At 45.5% G+C, this 11,644-nt stretch overlaps 1 protein-coding gene across 5 annotated transcripts; it reads left to right on the top strand.

The window, feature by feature from the left end:
* Window positions 1–129: 129 nt before the first annotated feature.
* Window positions 130–10,860, top strand: AP4B1 (adaptor related protein complex 4 subunit beta 1). 5 transcript variants are annotated; one of them, XM_042953495.1, is made up of 11 exons: window positions 130–158; window positions 541–727; window positions 2,440–2,664; window positions 3,130–3,260; window positions 3,841–3,988; window positions 4,511–5,007; window positions 6,279–6,362; window positions 7,120–7,223; window positions 7,910–8,117; window positions 8,340–8,621; window positions 8,882–10,860. In XM_042953495.1, the coding sequence occupies exons 2-11, from the start codon at window positions 615–617 to the stop codon at window positions 9,307–9,309; spliced, it is 2,220 nt and encodes a 739-aa protein (XP_042809429.1). In that variant the 5' UTR covers window positions 130–158; window positions 541–614; the 3' UTR covers window positions 9,310–10,860. The 5 variants fall into 5 exon arrangements, with proteins under 5 accessions (XP_042809429.1, XP_042809428.1, XP_042809426.1 ...); XM_042953494.1 differs by lacking the exon at window positions 130–158 and adding an exon at window positions 186–334; XM_042953492.1 differs by lacking the exon at window positions 130–158 and adding an exon at window positions 186–433.
* The last annotated feature ends 784 nt before the right edge of the window (window positions 10,861–11,644 follow it).

Raw genomic sequence — 11,644 nt, 5'->3', positions numbered from 1 at the left:
GCGCGCTGCTGGGCGGAGACAGGCCGAAGCAGCCGATTTCCGACGGCCCGCAGCGCCTCCACCAGAGGGAGCCGCGCGGCTGCGCCTGGAGGTGAGAGGTGGGGGAAGGGCGCCCTAAGGTCGGCGTCCGGGAGACGCTAGGCGCTGGCCGCGAGAAGGTGAGTGGCAGCTGCTGTGCGCGGTCGGCCTCAAGGAGGCGGGACTTCCGCAGAAAGCTTGACTGGGCCTATCCTTGGCGGCAACCGCGCGGAGGCGCAAGAAGGGCTGGAACTGGAGAGGGAGGGGTCTGCAGACTGTCGGCGGCCCGGCTGGAAATGGGGCGGAGGGCTTCGAGGTAGCGGGAGAGGTGTCGGGGCGCCGCGATCCGGCCTGCAGGTCCCGGGCAGGAACCACAGAGCCTTGTTCGGGGCTCGCCGGGGCGCGGAGAGGCTTGGTGAGAGTGTGCTGGGGCCTGGACTCCGGCCCCGGCCCCGGGGAAGCCGAGGCTGGGGCGAGATCACGCCTTTCGCGTCGCCGCTGACTGACCTTTGCTTTACCCAGGTTCCCACGTCAGGGCTGGGAGGAGCCGGCGAGTTACCTAGGGGTGTGCGGGGACTGCCCCGCGACTGTGGACGATGCCGTACCTTGGCTCCGAGGACGTGGTGAAGGAGCTGAAGAAAGCTCTGTGTAACCCTCACATTCAGGCGGATAGGCTGCGCTACCGGAATGTCATCCAGCGAGTGATTAGGTATCCCCTACCGCCCGAACTCCCCGTGGCAGCCCCCATCCCGGCCCTCCACCCCCGGCCGCTCCCAAAGAGTGAATGAACTCAGGGCAGGCTAGGATTTGGGCTTCCTGCTTCTCTGCATGGCCATCGCAGCCTCCCTTTGTGGGACTTCCTTGACTTCGTTTACTCTGCGGGGTGGTTACGCCCATGTTTTGAACTTACACTGCTGCACCCCCCCCCCCCCCAGATCTATAGAATCTAGTACAGAAACCCCTTTGTATCTTCAGACCCACATATCCTGCTGCTTGGCATTCCCACTTGGACATTTCTTCAAAGACCTGCAAAATAGCACCTTACATCCTTCCCCTCTCCCCAAACCTGCTCTTCCACTTATGTTTGGGTTGATGAATGTCACCATCCAGCTGACCAAGGGAGGGACTCAGTCTTGATGAGGCCCGATTTTCACTTCTCAAGTCAGATGGTATGGATACACAGTTCTAAATATCCATCCTCTTTTATTCTATTTTTTAAAAAAAAATTTTAGTGTTTATTTTTGGGAGAGGGAGAAACAGAACGTGAGCGGGGGAGGGGTAGAGAGAGGGGGAAACACAGAATCCGAAGCAGGCTCCTGGCTCTGAGCCCTCAGCAGAGCCCCACGCGGAGCTGGAGCTGGAACTCAAACCGTGAGATCATGACCTGAGATGAAGTCGAAGCTGAATCGACTGAGCCCCCCAAGCTCCCCATCCATCCTCTTTTTAACGAATTTTTGTGTATTTATTTTTTATTGGTCCTGTTCTTCTGGTTTTATTACCAAAGCAATTGCAGTAGCTTGCTAATAGGTTACCTTGCCTCATTTCAAGTAGAATTTTTCTAACATGAATTTGAATGTATATAACTCTTGGCCTGCAATTGTGGTTCACAAACTTAGTATGCACAACAGTCCCTTGCAGTGCTTTAAAAAAAAAAAAGAAAGAAAGAAAGAAAAAGAAAAATCAAAGTTTTCATCCAGTCCAGTAATGCTGCTTTCAGTAGGGTGGGATGGAACCCAGGAATATGCGTTTTAAACAGACACCCCATCTGACTCCTGTAGGAAACCATAGTTTGAGAAACTGATCTACAGAATAAAGTCCACATTTCTTACAGTACCCAAAGAACACCCTAACGCAACTACTCGCAGACTCTCAAAAGAATGTAGCATTCTTGCTGATGCCTATGTGCCTTATAGCATCTATCATTACCTGTCTACTACACCTGCCTGACAAATTCCAGCTCGTTCAACTAAAGTGTTACTTCTGTGGAAACATTTTATGGTTTCTTGGCAGTATTAGACCTCTGATCCCCCACTGCACTTTGTCTGTTACTTCTGTGTTAATACTTACCGACCATATTGTAATTAGTGGTGTTTTTGTCTTGCTCCTTAATACGGTTTGAGTTGCTAGAGATCTGAGACCATGCTTTTTTCAAAATTATGACCCCAGAGCATATCCCTGGAATGTAGAAGCTGAATTTCACTGGAATGTTCCAGGGATTCAATAACTATTTCTTGAATGAATAGAAGAAAATGTATTGTAGGCCTATCGTGTGAAGTATTGTGCAATGTGATAGACAACGTAGACCTGGTTGCTTTCCTCATAATCTAGTTGGATAACCGGGATGTGTATAGGTAAAACACCTTTTGTTATAGGCTGGGGATTATGTATTTTACTTCTTCCTGCTATGTGTGTTGGTTTTAGGCACATGACTCAGGGCTTGGACATGTCTGGTGTTTTCATGGAAATGGTGAAGGCCAGTGCCACCGTAGATATTGTTCAGAAGAAGTTGGTTTATCTGTACATGTGTACATATGCCCCCCTGAAACCAGATCTGGCTCTCTTGGCCATTAATACGCTGTGCAAAGACTGTTCGGATCCCAATCCAATGGTGCGGGGGCTGGCATTACGGAGCATGTGTAGTCTCAGGTGAGTACCCTCTTCCAGGACTGTTTATCAGTGGTTGATGTATTCGGGAGATCATGGGGCAGGTTTTTAACGATGATAATTTATCTGAGCTTCTTAATCATGGGGAACATGCAGTTGTAACCTGAACTCAGGTTTTCAGCCATTGCTTAGGCTTGAAAAACTATGTCCTATGGTTTCCTTAAAGGGAGTTTTCCATCCTCACTCTTGCTGAGATAGTTCGTGCTTTTGGTTAAAGATCTCTAAACAGTTATGTAGACATATAGTTTTGTTGCCCATGCAGTGTTATTCCAAATGAAAAGTCAAGTATGACTTTTTAAGTTTGGCCAGTGGCTTTCTCTAATTTTTTATGACATGATAGATGTACATTCAAACATTTACCAAACCTTCTGTGTTAAGGGCATAGGGCCTGAATTATGTCAAAACTAGTGTTTTAGGATCTGGCTGACTCCAGGATGTGTTGCTTAGGATGCCTGGTGTGCAGGAATACATCCAACAGCCTATTCTCAATGGTCTGCGAGATAAGGCTTCATATGTCAGGAGGGTGGCAGTCCTTGGTTGTGCCAAGATGCATAATCTTCACGGAGACTCGGAAGTGGGTAAGTTTCAGTGTAATCCATCATGATTCATATTTTTTTGTGTCTCCATTATATGTTTGACTTTGGAAAAGGTCACGTGGCTTTGGTAGGAAATCGTAATGTGGCTGTGTACTTGTTTCTCTTTTTTTCTTTAAGGTTTATTTATTTATTGTGAGAGAGTGAGAATGAGTGGGGGAGGGGCAGAGAGCGAGGGAGAAGGAATCCTAAGCAGGCTCTGCACCAACTCAGGGCTCAATCCCAGAAACCATGGGATCACGGCCTAAGCCGAGATCAAGAGTCAGTCAGATGCCTAACTGACTGAGCCACGCAGGCACTCCTGTATGTGTCTCTAAGTAGAAAGGCTGGCTTGGTATTTTCTGAGATTGGAGAAGTCTTTTCTTTGGAGCCCAGGTGAGATCCTTTGCATTAGCTACTTAGAACAGTCTGGGGATGGCTTTTTTTTGTGCTTTGCATTTTATTATTGCCTTTGTTATTTTTGTAGCAGAGAAGTTCAGCTTTATCTGCCTGGAGCTATTGTCCTGGTTCTATTCCTGTGACTCTGAAACTGTTCTTTATCTGAGATCTTTATGCTCTTTTATAGACGGTGCTCTGGTAAATGAATTATACAGTTTGCTGCGTGACCAGGATCCAATTGTGGTTGTGAACTGCCTGAGGTCTCTAGAGGAAATTCTGAGACAGGAAGGAGGTGTTGTCATCAACAAGCCCATCGCCCACCATCTCTTAAATCGGTTTGGATGCCTCAGTCCTCTTTTTGTTAGGATGAGATCTGCATCCTAGTGGGGTCTTGATACATTGGATTAAGGCGACGTCTTGAACAACTTCTATAGAGTAGTAAAATTAACAGTAGCTATTAGTTTCCTCATATTTTATTGAGAGAATATTCTTTTATTTGTCTTAGTTTCTTTTGGTCATATAGAGAGATGGCAGAAATATCCTGTGGAAATAGGTTCTGTCCTCCTCTACGATCATTATGTCCCCCAAACTAAGCCATTTGTGTTGTCTTAAAGAATCTGGATCTAGGTATAGCAATCACAGTCTTTGGCCTTAGATGAGTGAGAATGTGTACTGTGAACTCCTCTTGGAATTTAAAGCCTGTTTTGTGTCCACTTTAAATAGTACCTAAAAAGAATAATTCTGTTATGGCACAATCTGTTTTCAAGAATTCTCTCCTTGTTTTGATGAACAGGTGACAGTTGCACGGAGATGGTCCTCATTTGGTTGCTAAAATAGTGCTTTCCTTTTTTGGACAGAATGCCAAAACTGGACCAATGGGGCCAGGCTGAAGTATTGAACTTTCTGCTACGCTACGAACCCCGCAGTGAGGAGGAGCTGTTTGACATTCTCAATCTGTTGGATAGCTTTCTCAAGAGCAGTAGCCCAGGTGTGGTGATGGGAGCCACGAAACTCTTTCTGATCTTGGCAAAAAAATTCCCCCACGTACAAACCGACGTGCTTGTGCAAGTCAAGGGACCTTTGCTGGCCGCCTGTTCTTCAGAGAGCCGCGAGCTCTGCTTTGCTGCCCTCTGTCACGTGCGTCAGATCTTGCATAGTCTGCCGGGTCACTTTAGCAGCCACTACAAAAAGTTTTTTTGCTCTTACTCGGAGCCGCACTACATCAAGCTGCAGAAGGTGGAGGTGCTGTGTGAGCTGGTGAACGATGAGAACGTGCAGCAGGTGCTAGAGGAGCTCCGGGGCTACTGTACCGATGTGTCAGCCGACTTTGCCCAGGCTGCCATCTTTGCCATAGGTAGGTGTCTGCCGCTTTTCCTTTTTGAGCGCTCGGGCCAGCCAGAAAGCTGTGGAACCATAGGGAATAAACAGGAACGAATCTTGCGGCAGAGGCAAAGTACCATGCACCAAAGAACTGGGAGTCAGTGACCACAGAAGGAGTGGGGGGGGGGGGGGTGTTTTCGTCAACACTGGTGTTGCCGTATCTGCCAGGATAGAGGCTACAGGTAACTCAGACTATAGTACTTAAAATTTACATTGCTGTCCAGAATGCTTTCCCATATATCATCTTAGCACGGTCTTGGGAGGCAGTCAGGAAAAGTGGACAAGGGTTATCGCTTCATTTTAGAAATGAAGAAACTCAGGCACAAGAAGGTTATTGCCAGAAGGTCACGTAGTTCCTGAAGTGCGGCTGGAACCCAGCTCTCCAGACTCAACGTCCTGTGTCAATTGACCATTTGTCTATTGAGCTTCTACTATGGGCTGTGTATCGTGCTCAGTGCAGAGCGGCGCAGAATGAATCCTAAATATCACAGGCTTTTTCATACTACTCTGTGTGGAATTCAAAAAGCCAGAATGACTCACAGAATGAAAGCAGCTGGGGAACTACGTTTTGTTGGAGGGCTTCAAGCGGAAGAGGAGAAGGAACCGTCCCTATGAGAATAAAGATTGGTTATTTTTAGGGGCAAGAGGAGGGAACAAAGAGGAGATCGTAGAACTCCTGCAGTCAGGAGACTACTGTCGAGGGTTCCCAGCAGGGACACTCCTGTGCAGCTGTGCTGTACCAAGCCATGGCCTCGTGTCTGGCTGCCACGTGAATACCTCTGTTACTGAAAGTTTTCAACGTTGTTCGATGGAAAAATCATTTTTACCAAACTTGGGAAGATCAAGCAAGGTGTGATTTTTTTTTTTTTTTTTTTTTAAAGTATCTTTGGGGGCGCCTGGGTGGTACAGTCGGTTAAGCGTCCGACTTCAGCCAGGTCACGATCTCGCGGTCCGTGAGTTCGAGCCCCGCGTCAGGCTCTGGGCTAATGGCTCGGAGCCTGGAGCCTGTTTCCAATTCTGTGTCTCCCTCTCTCTCTGCCCCTCCCCCGTTCATGCTCTGTCTCTCTCTGTCCCAAAAATAAATAAAAAACGTTGAAAAAATAAATAAATAAATAAATAAATAAATAAATAAATAAATAAATAAAGTATCTTTGGTCCTCTTATGTTTGGCTGGTGGGAAATTATTTTAGAACGAGGTGCTGGTATGTGACTTACCACTTTTCTGTGCTTTCTGTTCCTCTGTAGGTGGTATCGCCAGGACCTACACAGATCAGTGTGTGCAGATTCTAACAGAGTTGCTGGGGCTTCGACAAGAGCACATTACCACAGGTAATGGCTGGCTACCCTTTGAGCATTTTTTTGTTTTGCTTTTTTTTGTCAATTGCTTGCCCTGTAGTAGTTGCCCCCCAAAAATGCTTGTTGTTCAGTAACATAGAGGTTTAAACTTTTCTTTGCGTTATATCGTCTGTTGCCATCAGAGAAGCATAGGGTCCATAGATCTAACAGGTAGGGGGTTTTCAGGTTGCCATGACTCTACAAGGCTGTTCTGTACATAATGAAGGGTTCTAGGATGCTGTGCTTGTTAATTCCCCAGCTTTACCCTCTTACTGCTTTATGGCAGCAGTGGCTTCCAGGGCTGGGACTGGGGTGAGGGAAGCAAGGTACCCAGGATGCAAACATTTAAAGAGGCACTCACTCTCAGGTTCGTGCAAGTGCTAACCCTGCATGTTTTCTTAAATTTTACACCCCCAGCACCTTGTTTGCCTCACCCTAGTTCCAACACTGGTGGCTCCATTTACACCGTCTTCAGAATATCATTGAACATGACCCCACATTTGCTTTACATTTTACCAAGCGCTTTTGCACATGTTAGCTCATTTAGCCTCCTAGCGATCCAAAAGGAGCAGCACTCGTAAGAAATTATTGCCCGTGTCAGACATTTCTCAGATAATCGTTGACCACCCCTCCAACACCCATTTTACCGAACTTCATCTAGCAAACTAGTCTGAATATGTGACTTCTCTTAAGATTCCTTCCTGCGTGGAGCCTCTAATCCTGTGCTCTTGTATCCTGAGCTGTGTTGTAGTGGTGGTGCAAACTTTCCGAGACCTGGTTTGGTTGTGTCCTCAGTGTACGGAAGCTGTGTGTCAAGCCCTGCCCGGCTGTGAGGAGAACATTCAAGATAGCGAGGTAGATGGTAATTCTCCTTTACTAACAGGCAGAAGGGGAATGCTTGGGACCCTGCTCTGTGAAATGGAATCTAATTCTTCTTTCTACCCAGTCTGAATGTGGCTATCCTTAGAATTGACTGCCACCTCAGATTCTCTTTTGGGTATAGATAGGATAGAAGAGATAAAAACTGGAGATTGATCTATGGTTTTTATTACAGATGCTTTAATATCATCGTTCTCTTGAACAGTTTTGAGTCAGAGGCTTAGACAATGGAGTTTTCAGCTGGAATGAGAATCAGAATCATTTGTGGAATTAACAGATATTTGGGCCTCACCACAGGCCTACCTACTTTGATTTGCACTCTAGGTCAATTACCACTTTCATGAAGTGGTTAGAGGAGTGTTTCAGTAGCTTCCACCGATACATTAAACCCTAGACTGGGGCGGAGGCCCCCTAACTGAAAAAGCCTTATTACCTAACCAACACGGGCTATGAGAGTCTTGAGTCTCCTTTCGTGTGGTAGCATTTTGTTCGTATTTGTTGTAAAGAGTGGTGTTGGGTGGAGGATCGATGCAGTGCGAGTTGAAGTAAATGTAGGATTATGCTTTTTCCGCTGCCATTGGGCGGGGGTGGGAAGTCGAACCTGCCACCGTGTTTCAGACAGCCGAATGTTGAGCACCTGCTCTTACCCCTTCATTCCCTAGGGGAAACAGGCCCTTATTTGGCTCCTTGGTGTCCATGGGGAGAGAATTCCCAATGCTCCCTATGTGTTGGAAGACTTCGTGGAGAATGTGAAGTCAGAGACGTTTCCAGCCGTGACGATGGAGCTGCTCACTGCGCTGCTGCGCCTTTTCCTCTCCCGGCCCGCCGAGTGCCAGGACGCGCTGGGGCGCCTGTTACATTACTGCATAGGTAGGCTCTTCCGAGGGAGTCGCACTTGCCGTGTCAGATGGTAAATACCCTCACAGCTTACACTGTTGGGTGAGTCATGTCTGGTGCCCAAGAAGACAATGTTAATGATTTTCTGGGGCTTCCTCCCTCCTTCCTTTTGTTTTCCCCGTTGTGGTTGGCACAGGGTAGAAAGAGTGTTTTGGTTTTTGTTTGTAACTAACTCGGTCTCTTATCTTACCTCAGAGGAAGAAAAGAATATGGCAGTACGAGACCGAGGTCTCTTCTATTACCGCCTTCTCTTAGCCGGCATTGATGAAGTGAAGCGGATCCTCTGTAGCCCTAAATCTGACCCTTCTCTTGGACTTTTGGAAGATCAGGCAGAAAGACCTGTGAATAGCTGGGCCTCAGACTTCAACACGCTGGTGCCAGTCTATGGCAAAGCCCGCTGGGCAACCATCTCTAAATACCAGGGGGCAGAGCGTCGGGGCCCAGAGCTTCCTGACACTGCGTCCTTTGCCACCTCAGGTAAAAATAGTCCTTACTTTAGATCTTATCATGAAAACTCTTTATCTTTTGTAATGACTGGTAGAAAGTAGGGTACTAGCTATATCTCAGACTGTTGCCTGAATTGAAGTCTTTGTGAGCAAGAAAGAAGTTCCTCGTTGGTGATTTTAACGATGTATCCAAAGATAAAAGTCACATTGTGTATTTTTGGAAATCTAGATAGAAAACATAGTTCCTATAGATTAAGAAGATCTCTTACAGAAGCTTTCTGACTCTTTTAGGTCCCCTGATTCCTGAAGAGAACAAGGAGAGGGTACAAGAACTCCCTGATTCTGGAGCCCTCGTGCTAGTCCCCAATTGCCAGCTTACTGCTGAGTATTTTGAGAAAACTTGGTTTAGCCTGAAAGTTGCTCATCAGCAGGTGTTCCCTTGGCGGGGAGCAGTCCATCCTGACACTCTCCAGATGGCCCTACAAGTAGTGAACATCCAGACCATCGCAATGAGCAGGGCTGGGGCTCATCCGTGGAAAGCCTATCTCAGTGCTCAGGATGACACTGGGTGTCTGTTCCTAACAGAACTGCTGTTGGAGTCCGAGAACTCGGAAATGCAGATCTCTGTGAAACAAAATGAGCCAAGGACCGAGACGCTGAATAGTTTTATTTCTGTATTAGAAACTGTGTTTGGAACAATTGGAGACATAAAATCATAACAGATTCTTGCTGCCTGTCCTAAGTGAGATGAACAGCTATCAGAGTTCCTAGTTTTTCTTATTAGAGTTGCCTGTAAGTCCAGATGATATCCAATGCAATGGAGAATGGATAATCTCAGAATCAGGATTCTTATGGTTTTGTCCAAAGACTGTTGGCTTATTCCTCTCATACCTATTGGTGGATGACTCCATTTTTCCAGGTGATGTTGAAAAGGTTAATGTTGGTAAGGGGATGGGAACAGGCTAAGGATAGGATTTGGATTCTTTTCTAATCCGTTTTAGGGATTGTCGTACTCATTAAAGATGCCTGAAGTCTATGGAAACTGGTGAAGTCATCGTTTGTGGAGGTCATCTTTTCTTCCCTGTATTACTGCAATAAATTCCTCACTGGCCTCATATTCCTAATCGTGCTTTTTAAGGCCAGAGTTCAAAGTCCTTAGTGCAGTATCCAGAGTACCTCTGCCGCGTCATATCTCACTGCTTGCCCAGACGCTGTTCTTGCCAAAGCAAACCACTTGCATTCCTTGAATGCACAAGGCGCTCTCTCACCTCTGTGCTTTGGTACTTGCTTTTATTTCTTAGCTAGAACATTTCCTTACCCTCCTATCTTCTTTCTTTAAGTGAAATCTAGTCTGTCTGTCAGTGTTCTGCTCAGTCATGAGCTCTTTCAGGAAGTGTTCTGTGACCCTCACTGCCTTCATTATGGATCCTGTTCAAGCTGCCAAGGCTTCCAGTGCATGTGTCCCCCTGCTACTGTTGTAACTGTTTTCTGTCACTCTTCCTTGCTTTTAATTTTATTCATACCTACCCACATTTTATACATTAATCGAGGCAACTTATGGCAAGAGCAGATGTAATAAAATGATTTAAAGTACAAATAACCAGTAAATTATAGACAACCAGAGGATCTACAACAGGGAAAGTAGAAATACCTCTTAAGCCCGGCTTGGTTAGAGATGGGGAGGTACACAAATGTTCAGGCTTAAGGGCCTACATACTTGGTAGAGAGGAGTCTCCAATGTAGCTCTGTAAGTGATTTAGTAGTCAGGCTGAAGAGAAGTAGTTATATAGTTGTCATCAGAGAAGAAGAAACCCTCCAATATTAATTTCTAAGAGAAATTTACACATAGTTTCACATGGGTAGCACTGAGTGGTAGGTACAAAATTGTTATGGGAAGTTAGCAATGGGTTTGTCATGACTTAACAGTGTTCTTCAGTGAAAGAGAATGTAACTTTAACATGGAACTTAGGGCATTTCTTCAAGGACGTAAGATAACATGATCCAAATATCATCTAGCTTAATTCAATGACTTCTTCAACCTAGATACGTAAATGGACTGCATACCTTAAAAAATTTTTTTTCACCCCTTACTTCTCTCAACTAGGCTCTTAATAAGAAGAGTATATAACAGACAGTGTTGAATTTTCTGGCAAGGGCCTGGGGTTTGTGCATTGTTTCCCCCTGGACAATTTCCCAGGACAGTGATTTTCTTTCCTTCTACCTCCATAGTTGGCCACATGGTGATTACTCAATAAATGTTTATTGAATGAGTGGCTGTAAGTAATTAGATTCTGATGATATTTTGGGATTGGTGTTTGAAGTGTGTTTTGTTATATTGTATCAATCAAACACAATCATAATGGAAGTCTATCTAGACTGGGATTTCTCAAAATTGACATTTGGGGCCAGATAATTCTTTATTGTGGAGGGTTTTCCCGTGTCCTGTAGGATGATTGTTAGCGGCATCTTTGGTCTATACCCACTAGATGCCAATAGAACCCCTAGTTGTAACAAAAATATCTGCAGACATTGCCAAAGGTGCCTTGGGGGGACAAAATCACCCCCCATTGAGAATGACTGATCTAGATCATGGGTCCCCAGGGATTAGATGTAGAGTGATCAGAACAGCTTCAGAATTGCATTTTCCATAGTTTGACTTGTTTGGTTAAAACATGAATGTTTGGGGCCCCTGGGTGGCTCAGTCCGTTAGGTATCTGACTTCAGCTCAGGTCATGATCTCACAGTTTGTGAGTTTGAGCCCTGCACTGGGCTCTGTGCTGACAGCTCAGAGTCTGGAGCCTGCTCTGGATTCTGTTTCTCCCTCTCTGCCCCTCCCCCACTCGCACTCTGTCTCCCTCTGTCTCAAAAATAAACATTAAAAAAAATTTTTTTTAATCAATAAAACACTAAAATTTAAAAAAATGCATAAAATGTGAATGTTCTTTGGGTACTAAAAGAAATAAAATCAAAGTGTAAAGTGCTGTCCATTTAAAGTGCAAGGGAACAGGATGTAGAGATTGGATAAATTGACTTTTTAAAAAATTACAGACTATA

The sequence above is a fragment of the Panthera leo genome, chromosome C1, assembly GCF_018350215.1.
Source record: "Panthera leo isolate Ple1 chromosome C1, P.leo_Ple1_pat1.1, whole genome shotgun sequence".
NCBI lineage: Eukaryota > Metazoa > Chordata > Mammalia > Carnivora > Felidae > Panthera > Panthera leo.
Note: the sequence above shows the minus strand (reverse complement) of the source record. Positions and strands in the feature narration are given on the sequence as shown.